The 17,434-nt window shown below is 43.1% G+C and overlaps 1 protein-coding gene across 1 annotated transcript in view; it reads right to left on the bottom strand.

Moving 5' to 3' along the window:
* HHLA1 (HERV-H LTR-associating 1) overlaps positions 1-17,434 on the bottom strand; it is a 33,992-nt gene that overhangs the window by 15,988 nt on the left and 570 nt on the right. Inside the window, exons 2-9 of the mRNA XM_055313908.1 lie at positions 16,758-16,817; positions 13,483-13,542; positions 12,475-12,555; positions 11,473-11,556; positions 10,408-10,491; positions 4,477-4,560; positions 2,593-2,649; positions 2,396-2,488 (exon numbers count right to left, since the gene is read on the bottom strand). Coding sequence (XP_055169883.1) covers positions 2,396-2,488; positions 2,593-2,649; positions 4,477-4,560; positions 10,408-10,491; positions 11,473-11,556; positions 12,475-12,555; positions 13,483-13,542; positions 16,758-16,817 — 603 coding nt within the window. The remainder of the gene's footprint in view (positions 1-2,395; positions 2,489-2,592; positions 2,650-4,476; positions 4,561-10,407; positions 10,492-11,472; positions 11,557-12,474; positions 12,556-13,482; positions 13,543-16,757; positions 16,818-17,434) is intronic.

Below are 17,434 nucleotides of genomic sequence, written 5' to 3' on the forward strand. Positions count from 1 at the left end.
ATGGTCAATGGCAGATTTAATATGCTTGACACTTTGAGCAAAAAATTGTCAAGCCACTGAAAGATTGTTGGATGCAAATGTACCAAACACAGAGATCCAAACCTTACTTGGAACAGTACCACATGTCACAAAAGAGGAGGATTTCTTTTTGAATGGCAAATTAAGCTAAAATATCAATTTCCAAAAACACTATGTGGAGAAGCACTGTGAACAGAATGCAAAGCTGTCAGACTGCAAAGTATCCGACAACCGACAGGTTTCCTGACAGAACCTGAATCCATCAGAGTCCTCACCCACCTCACAGCCCTCAGCAGCTTGATGGCTCCAGAACTTTTTCCTAGAAGGGGGACAGGCTTGATCCATGTGTCCTATGGGTGCAACTAGAGACCGGAGGTGGAATTTGGGGGCATCAGAAGCTGCCAGGAAGAAGCTGCCTGAAAGATGGGTCCCCACTGAAATAGCAGGAAGGCTCAATTCGGAGGGCGATCTACACAGTGCCCTTGGATGCTCCATGAAGACAGGGAAGAAAAGACTCAGGTGTTCATTTTTACCTTCTAGCTCCTTTTGGGCAGCCTTTAGTGGTGGAAGCTGCATGTCAGGATGACAGGCTCCTATGAGCATTGGATCCCTTCTTCTGGGTTGGATTTCAGCCCTCACTTGCCCCTTTGGCAGGTCACTGTACAGGGCACATCCTGTACAAGGGTAAGACATGGTCCTGCAGCCTCATCTCTTCTCTCCTGTTTTACTTCTGGGATCAGTAGAACCCACACGCACCAGAGGCCTGGTGCTTGTTTCCAGATCAATTGGACATAGGGCTAAGTGCCTTCCTGGCTATCACTCAGCCAGGTGACTGGCTATCAAGCACATCAACCTTGCAAATACGTGTCAACTTGTAAACATGTTCTCTCTTCCCAAGCATTTGTACTTCATAAAGGAAGACAAAGGGTAGATATAATTAAGATGGTGTGGGAAGGTCTTGGGAGGACTCTCTAAAGAAGTGAAATTGACCCAGTCCTTGGATCTGCCCTCAGAATCAAGTAGGCAAAGGGAATCCAACAAATTCCTACTTCATCGTCTCATCAAGCAGCCTCATTCCATACAAGTTGAGGTTCCTTCCTCAGCATAACTAAGATACATAAACAGAACTGTTATAAAAGCAAATCAAGGCAGTCCCCTGAAGTAGAATTGGAGATTTATTGTAAATTTCATTTCACTCCAAGAAACGCTGTCCAAGAGCCTCCTATGGACATGATATCATGCAAGGCACCAGGGGGAAGGCAGATTGTGAGGCTGAAGGAGACTTGGTGTCTGCCTTGAAGGATCATTCAGTGAGGAGACACACACAGAAAGTCACTTGTGTTCCAACCTGGAGTAACACAGAGTCCAAATGATGAATGAGTGTCATATTAAGAAGTCATAGAAGATAGAAGAAAAATATTGATTGGGGGATTTTTAGGAAAAAGATGGCAGCAGCTGAGCTGGTGATTGACAGACATAGTGGGGCTCTGAAATATGGAAAAGTAGGAAGGAGCTCCAGGCTGAGCAGAGCGACACGGGCATGCAGAGAGATGCCATCTGCAAGAAAGGCAGGAGTTTCAATGTCATTTTAGCAGAAGGTTCAAGGAAAAAGAGAGCAGATGAGGCTGGGCATGATGACAGAGCAATGTATGCTCCAGGCTAAGGGCTTTGGACCCTCTGCTACCGACTCTGTTCTGAGCAGTGATGAGACAAAACCCAAATGTATTTTAAGACTATTGCTCTATTGGCAATAGAGGGATATTTTAAAGAAATATGAAAGGAAGACTGGTTCAGAGGCTATCCCATTTCAAAGGTAGATGAGAAGGACTGGAACCACAGCAGCAGCAGATAATCTTGGAGGACCAGCCAGATTCCAGAAACTTTATTCAGCTACAAATGATCGTTAAGTGTAGGGGTGAAAGTGTGTTCAAAGGTAGTTCCAAAAATGCCACTTGTGCCACGGAAGAGAGAGGCAGATGGGCAGCAGTGTGCGCAGAGGGGTAGAGGATGGTTGGGAGGGGCTGTGTATTATAGGGTGACAATGTATACAACAGGGTCACTAATTCAATTACCTACAAAATCCAGGTAGTTAATCTGAGAAAAATGTGTCAGGTGATAAGGAACAGAGAAGTCTATGGAAAAGAGGAGGATGGTGTCCCTCCTAATGGGAGGAATGGAGACAGTGACTACTCAACTCCAGTGGAGTCATCAGTTCTTCTTTTGTAAGAGAATCCAGAGATGAATTTTCTTTAGTGGTGAAACCCATTGATTTTAGCACAGTGTAGCTAAACAAAACACCCGAGGGCAGCATTCAGTTTTCATTTTGCTACCTGGGAACCCTGGCCTGGAGCCTCTAGTAGGAGCGTTGGGGGTTTACACTCACCCAGAACACCAGCCATGCTGCTGGTGAACGTGTAGTTGATAACAGGAGACTTCTCCGCCATCTCCCAGAAGTCAGAAAGATTCCTTCCTACAAAAACCACACCAACAAGATCAAATCCTGGGTTCGCCTGCTGGAAGGTTCTGTTTAAGTCTCAACTCAGAGAACTTGTCAAAGAATGGCGGGTAGTTCACCTGACTTTCCTGTCATCACACAGATGAAGATGCAGTCGGATTCATTCGTTTGGCTCACTGTAAGACAAACCAGTACACCAGACTTAGCAGTGGGTCTAAAGCTGTAGGTCTTTGGTTGAAATGAACATTAAACTGGAATCCCTAGCTTAAGATGTTATAGGAAAAATAAGGCAAACTCCTTTTTAAGGCAACTCTGATTTTCTGGGGATTTTTTTTGGGGGGGGGAGGTGCAGGACAATATAATGGCTAAGGGTACAGACTCTAGGGTCAGCTGCCAGTGTTAAAATATCAGCTCTGCTGTTTACTAGCAGAATATGTGGCCATCAGTGAATTACTTGACCTCTCTATGTCTCAGTTTACCCATTTTAAAATGGTGAACATTTGAATTCCACAGTCCCTCATGGAGATCACTGTAAGATGGAAGGTTTTATATGAGTTTGGTACCAGGACTTATTTGGTCGCAAATCTGACTTGACAGATATGAGGCTAGTTAGTCTTCAATTTGTCTCATTTAGTGTAAAGGGTCATTTTGCCAAATGAATATGAATGTGTTTAATTATGGCAGGATGCTGCTGGCAATGTTTTATCATGTGTGGTATAGGTGTCTTACTAGACCTTCAAAAGTCTGGAAACTAATGAATTCCTAAACATCCTTGTCCCTTAAGATGCTACCCAAAAGAGGCGCCTGGTTAAGCAGTAGGTTAAGCATCCAACTCTTGGTTTTGGCTCAAGTCATAATCTCAGGGTCATGAGATGGAGCTGTGGTGAGTGTGGAGACTACTGGAGATTCTCTCTCTCCTCTCCCTCTCCCTCTGTCCCTGTCCTCCTTCTTTGTGCCATGCACTCTCTCTCTCTCTCTCTAAAAAAAAAAGTTTTTTTGTTAAAAAAAAGATGCTGCCCAAAACAATGTGGACGTTTGCTCACACATCCTTCGAAGGATGGCTGTGATGACCCAGTAAGATAATGTGCATGGTACCTGGCAGATAGAAGAACTCAGTAAATAGACAAAATAATAATAATTATCACTATGACTGCAGTCCTGTTATTATATATATTAGCATAATGAGCAAGAGCATGGAATTTAGAGCCAGATCACCTGGGTTGGAATTGCATTTCTTCATAATGACCTTAGGCAAATTACTTGACCTCTCTGTGCCGTGATTTCCTTACCTATAACACGTGGATACATATGTAATTATTCCACAAGGTTATAATACATGGAAAGGCCTTGGAAGAGTCCTGCAGCTGATGTATCTAGTACTATTTCTCCTTCTCCCTTCTCCCTGTTTCTAACACAATAGTTGCTCCATGGTGCAGCACCCCAGCCTTCTGATGAGGCCATGTGTGGGCAATTGACTAGATTTGTGCTTTCCAAAGTGAGTCCCTGGGGGAATGTGACTTGCTTGGGGTTATGTGAAGCCACTGTGTAGTGAGGCAGATCTTCCTCAACTGTACATCGAACATGGTCTTGGGCTGCAAATAGATGCTCATACTAAACTCTGAACTGACCTTCAGCAAAATAGGCAACCTCTCCAAGTCTCAGTTTTTCATCTTTAAATTGGGATTAAAGCTATCTAGTAGAAGCTGTTTTCTTGAGTCTGCCTAGATTCCCTTAACTCTGAGCCTTGGATTCTTCCTCCAACATTTTAGATACCAGGAATAACTCTGGTTGGAAGACGGAGCCTTCAAATACTAGTGGTTGAAACTGGACCACATTGATTGTTAAAATAAAACTTACATAGAGTTCCTGGCAGCCCAGCATGTGGCAGGGCTTGGGGTGGGGATTCCACTAGCTTTGGTTATATATCCAAAGTTTGGATAAATTTGGATAAGTTGTATATATTTGCCAAATCAATTTTCTAAGCATTTTCAAGATGAACACACCTGAGAGGATGGAAGTTGACTTAAAAATCTCTGTGAGGTAGCTGGTTGAATTTCCAATGACATCCACCAGTAGGGCTGTGAAATCTGCAAGAAGGATTGAGGAGATACAAATTTCTGATCCAGAAAGTTGAGGGGAAAGGTACAGTATATTTGGACTTTTGGGAGTAGATTTTACAAGTTCAATTTTGTTCAGTGTGTTGAGGAATGTTAATCATCATATAGAGAAATATTACTAGTTACAAACATGCCTTCTTTTCAGGCAAGGAGAACACTTCTGGATACACAGTCATAACTCCCTTCCTCCTCCCATTGCCCTCTCCTCCCAAATCCCTCCATGCCAACACCAAATGAGTGAGAAAAGCCACATTACTGAATAATGATTTTTCCCATTTGTTGTCCCCTGTTATTTCATCCAATTGTTTTAGAATACCAAGTCCATCTGACAGGAAGCAGCTCACAGTAATGCAACATAATTTTACAATAATTTTGTGGGTTTTTTTGTATATTCTTTTATTGGAGTTCTATTTGCCAACATATAGCATAACACCCAGTGCTCATCCTGTCAAGTGCCCCACTCAGTGCTCATCACCCAGTCACCCCAACACCCCCCCACCCACCTCCCTTTCCACCTACCCCTTGTTCATTTCCTAAAGTTAGGTGTCTCTTGTGTTACAATAATTTTGGATTTTAATGTGATGTCAACATTAGTGGTGGGTTAAAAAGAGGCAAGAACCCTATGCAAAACAGAAGCCTGATGGGAGGGGATTGGGAAAATTTCACAACATTTCAGGCTATAAAATCTTTGTGAACTTTCTCTCTGAGCAGGATTTGAGTAGGACCATTGCTTGACATGGTGGGTGCCATTGACCAATGAAAGCTTCCAGTGACAATGCACTTCCAAGCAAACCTCCTTCATTGTTTATTTATGGTTTTCCATGATCCAACACATTTTTGGCTTCCAGGGCAAAGGATGTGAATTCTTGGAGCCCCAAACAGGAAAGAAGAATCTTCTGGTGTCATCCAGATAATTTCCTGTCATGCTTTATAAAAACACTTCTTTTACTAATGGGATGATGAGTTCAGGTGTGGGGTTGGGGGCAAGCAGATTTGAAAATATAGAATACAGAGGACTGAAAATGCAGAGCCCAGAGAGGCAGGAGAATGTCATGTTATAACCAATGGAACATGCAGCATGTGAAGCCAACAGGAGAGGGACACTTCTCTACATGAACCAGATCCATGGTGTGATCTTACCACACCTGCATGGACACATGGTCAACCTCTGGGAGGGGAGACATTGATGCAGATGTGGACACCTGGCCATACAGAAGGAACACTAACTTGAGTGTACTCCTTTTCACATCTCTTTAGACCAGTCTGAAGAAAGGTAGTATTTCATTATTTCTTCCATTTATTTTCTTCCTGCTTCTCAAATTTCTTTTTTGTTCATTAATTCACTTATCTAACAAACATTCATTGAGTGTTTGTGGGGCACCAGACACCTACTCAGTACTGGAGGATTGCATGAAACACAATCTCTGCCTGCCAGAAGCTGAGATTAGTGGGAGAGAGAGGGAGACTAATAAACTGACCTATAAACTGAAATTTGCTACTAACACTTCCCAGAAGCCAAGACCATGGCTCTGGAGCAGGACACCAAGATGGAGTCCAGGTTGTGCCCAAGTTTCAGAGAGACGATGGAACTTTCCCAAGGTCACCCAGGATGTGGTGAAACCTGAATTTGAACTAAGGTCTATGTTGGGCCAAAGCTCCCACTCTTCCCAATGTTCCCACTACTGTTCAAGCAATGTCTTAACACATTGTGTGAACTCTCCCTTCAGAATGGCTTTTACAAGGCTTGGAAGAAAACCAGCTATCATAACCCCAGAGTCGTCCCTTGTTTTGATGAAAATTTGGGTTATCCAACTTACTAGCAATACCGATACAGAAGTGATTTCTGATTATCTTTTTTAAAAAAGATTTTATTTATTCATGACAGACACCCAGAGAGAGAGGCAGAGATACAGGCAGAGGGAGAAGCAGGGTCCATGCAGGAAGCCCGACGTGGGACTCGATCCCAGGTCCCCAGGATCATGCCCTGGGCTGAAGGCAGTGCTAAACTGCTGAGACACCCAGGCTGCCCCTATTTCTGACTATATTTATATATAAATAGAAAATAGGGGAGAAAAGCCCTTTTGCCTATATGGTTGGTAATGATTTAAGAATGTGTCTTAGTACTTTGTGTTGGCAAGGGTGTGGAAGACATGAGCTCTCAAAAAATATTGGTAGAAGTGTAAACTTAGGCAAGATGTCTTAGAGGAAATTTTAGCAGTTTGAATTACCACAAGATTATTTCCCTGTCAGACAACAATTCTATTTCAAGGACTGTATCCCACAGCATAATTAGGCAAGTACACCAAGTACTCCAAGCACACAGGTATTCATCATAGCATTGTTTATAATTATAACAACACTGAGAATAAACTAAGTTCCCATCAAGAAGAGACACATTAAAAACATTATGGTACATTTTTTCAACAAATATTATGGATTCATATGAAGAACGAGGCATATTTGTAGTCATTGGAATAGAATGGCTTTTAAGATGCACTGATTAGTTTAAAGATGGATTCTAAAGCTGCGTGGAAAACTTGGTAGATATGGGTGGTTGTCTCTGAATATCCATTCTCCTACCTTCTTTTAATAAGAGAACATGAGGGCAGCCCGGGTGGCTCAGCAGTTTAGTGCCACCTTTGGCCAAGGGTGTGATCCTGGAGACCTGGGATCAAGTCCCACATCAGACTCCTTGCATGGAGCCTGCTTCTCCTTCTTCCTGTGTCTCTGTGTCTCTGTCTCTGTCTCTGTCTCTCTCTCTGTCTTTCATGAATAAATAAATAAAATATTTTTTAAAATAAGAGAACATGAAATTTCAGTTGGGCACATGGTGGCTTAACATAATTGAAAAACTACATTTTTTGAGCCTGTTTGCAGGTGGGTTCGGCCATAGGACTAAATCCTGGGCAACAGAGTGTGAGAAGCCATGTAGAAGGTTTCCAGACTGTGAGTGGGAATGTCATCAGTTTCTTTCTCCTCTCCCATGTGGCTGGAATGTGGATGTGGACTACAAGAACAAGAGCAATCAATCACAGGAGGCAGAGCAACAAGCTAGAAGGAACCTGGGTCCCCTAAACCATCAAGCAGAGCAGCACTGATAGGTTTACCCAGATGGTCACACATGAAAGCTACCCCCTTCTACCCTCTGTCAGGCATCTTATTTTGGGGTCATTTGTCATAATAACCTGGCTTGTATTCTAAATAGTATAGAGAATGTAGAGTAGGATGGGTAAATAGATGGGAGGATGGATGGAGTAGGCATCCATCTAGTTGGCATCCATCTGACAACTAGTTGACAGATGGCTTAGGTAAGTAGATTAGAGAGGTTGCTTAGATCACCTTGGGTGACGTGATTACCTATGGATGTTGGGATTTCAGATGTTTTTGATTTTTTTGATTATAATGTCTCTGTCATATGGCATTTTGACATCACAATACATTATTTTTTTTAAATCAAGAAAATGTAAGCAATTTTCAGTTAGAAAAAAAATATGCAAATATACCCTCACAGGAGGGCTTTAAAGAGTTGAGACTATTCAAGTGAAAACGATCCAGGTCTGAAGAGAATCCACAAATACATCTTCCCCCCCGGTACTGAGCAAGCTGTCCTGTGTATAGCCTCTCATCGCAGTGATTTGAGGGGAGTAGACATCAGCACTTTGTGATGTGTCCATTGTGAACCTTGTGAAAATTGCTGTGCCTTACTGGAGGAGTAGCATGCTATTTTATCAGTGGTAATGATCCATGGATCAATTCTTTTCAAATAATCATTTCAAGTATGTGGAAATATGCTTTGGCTCACCGAGTAGAATTAGAAACTCTTTTCCTGCAGATGTGACTCTGCTTTTTACATCTTATTTTTATCTTTTATACAATCAAGGCAAGGACTCAGTGCCCACACAAAACTAGGCCCCCAGCAGGGGCTAATGAGAGGCTGAGGAAGATGTGGTTATGGACAACATTTGTCCTCCCACGTGTAATTTGTTGATAAGGGCCAGTTAAACAAGATAATGGCTGCAAGGTACTTGCTGCAGGGTCTGGCACACAATACTCATTAAACATTACTAATTACTCTCCTTAAAATGTTCACAATATTTGTTCCAGAAATTCCACTTCAAGGAATCTATCCTTTGAAAGCGATCTGAAACGGGAAAGTTTTATGCACCAGGATGTCTAATACAGGATTTTTTTATGTTAAAAAAAGCCTAGAATACACCCCAAAGTCACCAGCATATGGCTAAGAAAATACTGCTAACGTTTACAGGCTATGTAGTCATCACAAATGTTTGCAGAGTTTATAATATCCTGGAAAATATTTTAAGATTGGGTCAAGTGATAAAAAAGACCAGGAGGCTTTTCCACCTTTACTCCTTACTTCTCTTACAATCTATTTTTTTAAAAGAACAGCCAAAGAGATTCTTTTAAAACATAACTTAGATCATATAACTCCTCCTCTGTGTGGACAATAACACCGGCTTCCTTCTTATTCAGAGTGAAAAATCAAAATCCTTGAGTGGATTATAAACTTCTACTTGATTCTCAACACCCTCCCTACTTTGCCCCTACAACTCTGAGCTCATTTCCCATGATCGTCTGCTGTGGCTCACTTGCTCCAACGATGCTGGCCTCTCTAGTCCTTACCCTGCTGCCCAGGCTTTTGCCTGGAACACTGTGTACCCAGGTACCCCAGGGCTGCCTCTCCATTTCCTGCCTCATTAGGGAAGACTTCCCTGGCCACCCTACACATAACAGCCATGCCCGCCACCATTTCCCTCCTCACCCTTTCCCTTGCTTTATTGTTCTCATGGTCATGTTATTAGCTACACATAATGCATTTTTTTATTTATTCATTGACTCTCTGTCCCTCCCTAGTTCATGAGAGCAGGGTGTGTGTGTTCACTTTGCCCAGCGTGGTACCCCCACACCTCTAAGAGAGTCTGGCTAATAGTATGTGCCCAATAAAGTATCATTGAATGGGTGAATTAGTGGTAAGAGAGTAATTTTCAGTTTTACTTTTCAGGATTCTCTAACTAGAAAGAACATCAAATAATTTTAATTTTCAGCTATAAAAGTAATACATGAGTATACTAGCTTTGAAAGAAACATCTGGTGACACCTTTGTACACTGCAAAACACGCATCACGATCTTCTTCAGAGGTAAACAACTATCCGGTGTCCAGATATGTATCTCTTCATCAACGACAGTGTATTCTACACATTATTTTGTCTAAGTCTGTTTTTCTAATTGAAAATGACATGAGGGGAGCCCTGGGTGGCTCAATGGTTTGGCACCTGCCTTCGGCCCAGGGTGTGATCCTGGAGTCTCAGGATCGCGTCCGATATTGGGCTTCCTGCATGGAGCCTGCTTCTCCCTCTGCCTGCGTCTCTGCCTTTCTCTGTGTGTCTTTTATGAATAAATAAATAAAATCTTTTAAAAATGCCATGAAAATGTTTTCATATTTGGGGCAAATCTGGCCACACCCATTCATTAATGCATGGCCTCTGGCTGTTTTCCAATGTATAGACTATTTAACCATTTTCCTGATGATGGATATTTATGTTGTTCTCAGAGTTTCCTGCTAAAAAAAGCTGCATGAACACATCGTCTTTGCCCGTTTGTTCAGACTTAACTATTTTCCTAGTCTAAAAACCAAGCAAAGAACTTTCTGTGACAGCCAATAGGTACATATCTAAGCATAATAGATACCGCTGTGTTTTCTTATTTCACTCTAAAGAGAAAAAAATTAAGTCAAACATATCCAGAAGGGTACAAGCAAAATCAGGAAAGCTGCAAGCCTGGCAGGTAGCTCCACCCACCTGATAAGTCATTGGTCCGGTTGTTCAGACAGTAACAGTACCGGGTGGGGAATTTGTCAGGGTCCACAGTCTTCAGGTTAGAAACTGTGAAGAGACACGATCCAAAGGCAATCTTATGAACAGAAATCTCACAGAGGAGGACATAGACATGGCCAACAAGCACATGAGTAAATGCTCCGCATCACTGGCCATCAGGGAAATACAAATTAAAACCACAATGAGATACCACCTCACACCAGTGAGAATGGGGAAAATTAACAAGACAAGAAACCACAAATGTTGGAGAGGATGTGGAGAAAGGGGAACCCTCTTGCACTGTTGGTGGGAATGTGAAATGGTGCAGCCACTCTGGAAAACTGTGTGGAGGTTCCTCAAAGAGTGAAAAATAGACCTGCCCTACGACCCAGCAATTGCACTGTTGGGGATTTACCCCAAAGATACAGATGCAGTGAAACGCCGGGACACCTGCACCCCGATGTTTCTAGCAGCAAAGTCTACAGTAGCCAAACTGTGGAAGGAGCCTCAGTGTCCATCGAAAGATGAATGGATAAAGAGGATGTGGTCTGTGTATACAATGGAATATTACTCAGCCATTAGAAATGACAAATACCCACCATTTGCTTCGATGTGGAGGGACCTGGAGGGTATTATGCTGAGTGAAATAAGTCAATCGGAGAAGGACAAACATTATATGGTCTCATTCAATTGGGGAATATAAAAATTAGTGAAAGGGAGTAAAGGGAAAGGAGAGAAAATGAGTGAAAATATCAGTGAGGGTGACAAAACATGAGAGACACCTAACTCTGGGAAATGAACAAGGGGTAGTGGAAGGGGAGGTGGGCAGGGGGTTGGGGTGACTGGGTGATGGGCACTGAGGGGGGCGCTTGGTGGGATGAGCGCTAGGTGTTATGCTATATGTTGGCAAATTTAACTCCAATAAAACAAACGAACAAACAACAACAACAACAACAACAAAAAAACAGAAGGCAGTCTTGACATAGAGCCTGGCCCTGCCAGCCCTTTGCTCCCCATCCTTGCCAACAGGAAGAGCCAGGCAGCACTTACTGTTGTAAATGGCCACAGAAAACTTGTAGAAGGCAAAGGAGCTGTAGGAAGTGATGCTTAGCAGGGAGAAGAACTTCTTGGTATCTGCCAAGGATATTGAGATAAAGAAGCCATCGGACAAATGCCTACTGACATTAATAATACTATCGATTAGTCAACAGATAATAGAAATGAAAAATACAGGGGTGCCTGGGTGGCTCAGCTGGTTAAGCATCTGCCTTTAGCTCAGGTCATGAGACTGGGATTGAGTTCTACATTCCCTGTTCAGTGGAGAGTTTGTCTCTCCCTCTCCATCTGCCTCTGCCACTCCCCCTGCTTGTGCTCTCTCTCTCTTTCTTTGTGTGTCAAATAAATACATAAAATCTTTTTTTAAAAAAATAAATTAAAAATGCAATGAACAAGTAATAAAAGTAAATAGCAAAAATAAACAATAATATAACAAACATTGAAAATAAATCAGATAAAAGCAAACCCCAAATTGCAAAAGTGCATGCCCCTTAGCTGTGTTTTCCTTATCCGTCCCTAAGCCCTGACAATTCTCTCTCAGTGTCATTGTGATTAGAAATATCAGCACATATGCTGTGTCTGGAATGCAGCTTGCTCTCAAAATGCTGGCAAGCCTCTTACTTCACTTGGATGTTTTCAGTCTCCTCAGGAGTTAGGTGGGACACTGAGTTCTCCATCTGCACGCGGAGATGCTGGGGCATCGAGGTGTGATCTGTTTTGCCCATCTTGCAGACCATCCAGAAGTCACGTGCATACAGGCCTAAGCGGGCCTGGATGGTTGGTGCTTTTTTTTTTTTTTAAGATTTTATTTATTTATTCATGAGAGACACACAGAGAGAGGCAGAGATACAGGCAGAGGGAGAAGCAGGCTCCCTGTGGGGAGCCCAATGCAGGACTGGATCTCAGGACCCTGGGATCACGACCTGAGCCAAAGGCAGATGCTCAACCACTGAGCCACCCAGGTGCCCCCTGCCCCCTTTTTAAAGAAAAGGATACCTTTTAAAGCTCTACTCAGCATTCCATTCACCAGCTCTGTAAGATTCAGGGCGGACAGATCGACCGACCTGGCAGGCAGCTCTGAAAGAGATTTGCGGTTGATGTCACTGGCTGGCTTTTCTTGCCACAGAAGTTCCCCTTTTCTGACATTCAGGCTGATGTGCCTCCTCTTTGGACACTTACTGAGCTCACAACCACAGCACAAGGGGCACAAGGAATTCAAGGGTAAGGGGCAGTGCCCGTGCTCAGGAGATGACAGCCAGTGGCATGCATCATGACAAGCTAGATGGGAGAAGTCCACGTGCAGGACAGGAACTCTTAGTCTGTGAATAATTTATCTCTGCATTTGGAGACGGTAGGGACAGGCGGGAAAAGCCCACATTCAGTGGGAAGGCCCAGGAAACCACACTCAGCAGCACTGAATTTAGCAAGGACTACATTGTCTAACAGACAATGCTTAAGCTGGGTGCTGGTATCTCTGGGGGAAAAGCTTTTTTCTTTCTTTCTTCTTTCTTTTCCTTTCTTTTCTTTCTTCCTTCTTCTTCCTCTTTCTTCTTTCTTTCTTTCTTTCTTTCTTTCTTTCTTTCTTCTTTTTTTTTAATTCTGCAAGTCTGCTGCTTGGGCTCCATCATCAGAGATTCAGGTTTAATCGGTCTTGGATGTGGCTCAGACAACCACACAGAAATCGATCGACCAGTGGGTCACTCTCCCGGACACTGGTAGCGGGCAGCCAAGTGGAGAGAAGCTGCTAGGTTAAAATTCGCCCATCTCCTAGCTCTTCCTTGAACCTTCAGAACAGCAGCTGACGAGGTGAAAATAGTGGTTCATGCTCCTCTTTATATTTTTACTAACATAGTCTTTTTCAACGCTTACTTAATGCTCAGATAATTGTGGTGGATCACACAGTCTGAAGCCTGGGGAGATGATGCACCGTGCTGTGGGGACTTGGAGTGGGGGTCCTGAGAAGGGTGTCACCCACGGAGCCCCAGTGGGAAGGAAAATACTCACCTGTGGTATCGAGAAAAGCCATCCCCTTTTCCTTCCTCTCTTCTCCTCCAAGGCCAGACACTGGGGAGAGAAAAGGCTTCAGGGAGACATAGGAACCTGTAACACCAGCTTCAAGTCACTGGAGAAGCCTTGGGGGCCTCTACGCAGCAGCCCCCAGCTCAGTGAAGGTCAGAATCACCAGCCTCGTGCAAAGGCGACTCCTCCCCTGAATACGCTAGTCTCCTTGGGCTGATCTTGACCTAGAAATCCCCATTTTAATAAGCAGGCAGGTGATGCCCAGGCAGGGTGTCTAATCTACCCCACCCCCTTACTCAATCAGGAAACTGAGGCTCAGAGAGGGCAAGAAACTTGCCTAAACTGTAGAGCCCAGAACCTGCTTCCCAAGAGCTGTAGAGTGGCCTTCCAAAATATCAGGCCACCTGCCCACTCATTGGAGTTTGTGCAGTCAAAGAAAATGTCACAGGAAATCTTGAAATGCCTAGAGCACACATTCAGTCTTTATTCATTCAACAGACACTCACTGAGGGCCAAGCAATCATGCTGGGTGTTGGGTCTAAAGAGGTCCAGGGAAAGGGGCAAGTCTCTACCTCCATGGGGCTTACTGTCTGTGCCTCAGGAGGGAGGAGGGACATGCATGTGTCATTACGTGAGGAGTGGCAGACAGGGCACTCGGGATGTGGTGAGCTCCTCCTGTGACCTGGAAGATCAGCTGCTTTGGACTAGGTGGCAGTAGGATCATCCTGCATTTGTTGCTACTATTGTTGCCATGATTACCTTCCCTGTTACATTCCAGGGGAACAGGTGCTTTTATATCCATTTTACAGGTGGAAAAACCAAGGCAGCGACAGGCTGAAGAATGTGTTCCAGAGTTCCAGGGCAAGTTAAGAGTCAGGGCTGGCCTACTTACCTGTCACACCAAGGACAGCAGCCTCTTTTTCCTTTTTGATGTCTTTGTTTACAGACACTATAATGAATGAAATTGCATCATGGAAGCACAGCCTTATACAATTTATAACATTCTTTTTTTTGTTAAATATTTTATTTACTTATTCATGAGAGACACACACAGAGAGAGAAAGAGGCAGAGACATAGGCAGAGGGAGAAGCAGGCTCCCCACAAGGAGCCTGATGTGGGACTCAATCCCAGATCCTGGGGTCAGGACCTGAGCTGAAGGCAGACGCTCAACCACTGAGCCATCCTGGCGTCCCAATTTATAACATTCTTAAAAGCCATCCTGTCCAGCATTCCTTTTGAAGGTTGAGGGTATTAAGGCCTAGGGAAGTGAAGTGAGGTACCTCCATCCCATATCTAGCTGGTGGTCCTGTTTTCTTTCCACTGAGTCCCTGGCAACCCTTTCTCAGCTCTGCTACTAAGGATTTGACTATTTTACATCCCTCCTAGAAGAGGCATCATGTAGTATGCATCCTTCTTGACTGCACTGTTCCACCTAGCTTAATGCCCTCCAGCTCCAACAAGATGGTGCTGTGTATGGCAAGATTATCTTCCATTTTAAGGCCGAATGATATTTCACTGTATGTACGTATCACATTTTCTTTATCCATTCATCTGCGGATGGATGTTTAGAGTGTTCCTTGCTTTTCAAACAGCCTGTAGGAACTTGGATCCAGGTAACTGTTACCTGTGTAAGCCAGTTTGACCTTTCATCAGGTATCAAGCTTCCTGATTAAATACTGGAGCTTGGGGGATCAGAGGCAGGTAGGATCTGTGCTTCTCCTTCCCCATACATGGTTACTGAAGGAGGTGGGTTATGTCACAGTAGTAGGAACTCTGAGACAGACGCATATGATCAAGTAGGCCCTAAGCTGGCACACAGTCTGGTTTCCTGTCTGGTGCTCTGAGCTATCTACATGATGTAGCCCCAGTGATGTTTGTGGCAGACACCGACCTGGCCTGTGATGGAGCCAGGAAGGAGAAACCTTTGTACAGGTGAAGGATCGGGGTCATGTGGGCTTGGGAGCTCCAGTCTCCAGGGGAGCTCTGGGCTATGACACTTGCAGGATTCCTGCACCTGTCAAGTCAGTTTGGTGGGCCTTGTGTAATCTTCCTAACCAAGAACTGTTCTTGAACACCACTCCTTCTACTAAGGAAATGTTATTTCCACCACTCCTTTTTTTATAATTGCAAACCTGTGGGTGGATTTTGATAATGATAATTAGAAGTGTGAACTGAACACCCCTGAAGAAGAAATTTCAGAACAAGATGCCACGTAGAGCAGTTTTCAAATAAATTACCACATGGATAACGTAAAACTATTGTTCTCTTTTTGGATAAAAAGACCACCAAAGTAGTATCTTTAAGATAGAAGGTGTTTGTTGCTTTTCATACTTTTTCATGCTTACTATTTTGATCAGCTTTCATCCTGTGTGTGATTACCTGTGGAGCAGAAATAGTTACCATTTGAAGAGGAGAAAATTGAAGCCTCATATAAGGGAAATATTTATTGAAAATCACTCTGCTCATACACAAGAAATTGGTACAACTGGTGTCCTCTGGGGGAAAGGAAGTGGTTGGCCAGGGACCATTTTAACTTTATATACTTATGTACCTTTTGCATTTTGAACCACATGAATGTACTAATTAAAAATAAATAAAAATTAGGGACACCTAGGTGGCTCAGTTAGTTGAGCATCTGATTCTTGATTTCAGCTCAGGTCATGATCTTGAGGTTGTGAGATCAAGCCCTGTGTTGGGCTCTGAGTTGGGCTCCATGCTAGCCATGCAGCCTGCTTATGATTCTCTCTCTCTCTCTCTCCTCCACACACACTTTCTATAAAAAAAAAAATAAAAATAAAAATAAAGGGCAATCGTAAAAAAAAAAAAGGGCAATTGTGCCCTCCCTCCCCCCAGCTATCCTGCTTGTTTACCAACAGGTTTAGAAAAGCACCCAGGCCCCTGCGTCCTATGTATTCCTATGTTGTGATGCATTCACTGTCTTGCTATATAGCCAATTTCATACTATCAAAAAGAAAATATCAAAAATATCAAAAAGAAAATATTAAAAAAATACCTCTCATTATGAAATCTTCCATGGCTAATAGAATGTCATGATCTCTGTGGATTTAATAACATCATGAGGATCCAAGTGTGCCACAAACCATAAAGCAAGAGAAATTCCCAGAAACTATTCCTATGACAGTTGGAGCTTGAGCTATAGAGGCAATATCCATCTTACAGATAGAAAAAATGAGGCTGAGAAAAGCCAAGGAGTTTGCCCAAGACAGAATGAGCTGAGCTGGAACACGTGCCCCTTTACCTGTTGCAGGAAGGAAGGTCATGACTTTTTCTTTCTTGGCTTCTCCTTTAACAGCAGACACTAAAATAAGAGAGTGTTATCAGAGAATTTTAGCCCACATTTGACATTAGAAGGTATTTAATTCAAAATACTCATTTTTAAAGATGAGACAATTATGATCTTAAATGGTGACAGTGACTTGTTTAAAATCCCACATGTAGTCTGCTCATTCAATTTAGTCATGGAATATTTATTGATCAACTATAACAAAACTATTGATTGAAAGTATTGTTTGGCAGGTGCACTTTAATAAGCATTATGTGTGAAGGTGCTGGGGATACTATGATGAATGAGTGGGCACAGATTCCATCCTTATGGAGCTTAAAGTCTAGTTGGGAAGGTAAACATAAAGGAAAAGAAAACTCAAGGGTATTACAAACAGTGTTGAGTATTTTGAAGGGCACTTTAAGGATGTGTAATAGGGAGCTTGATTCATTTCAGTTGTCCAAAAGCTTTCGCTGGGAGATGATGTGTGGCTGAGATTTGGAGGATGAATAGTACTTGAGTAGGATGTAACGGGCTGAGGAGGGATTCAGAGTGTAGATGACAGTGCATGCCCAGGGACTGAGGTGGGCACAAGTATTACTTTAAAGAAATGAGCAAAGGCCAACAATGATAGAGCACAAAGAATGCAGGAG

Source organism: Nyctereutes procyonoides, unplaced genomic scaffold (genome assembly GCF_905146905.1).
Source record: "Nyctereutes procyonoides isolate TBG_1078 unplaced genomic scaffold, NYPRO_anot_genome, whole genome shotgun sequence".
Lineage (NCBI taxonomy): Eukaryota > Metazoa > Chordata > Mammalia > Carnivora > Canidae > Nyctereutes > Nyctereutes procyonoides.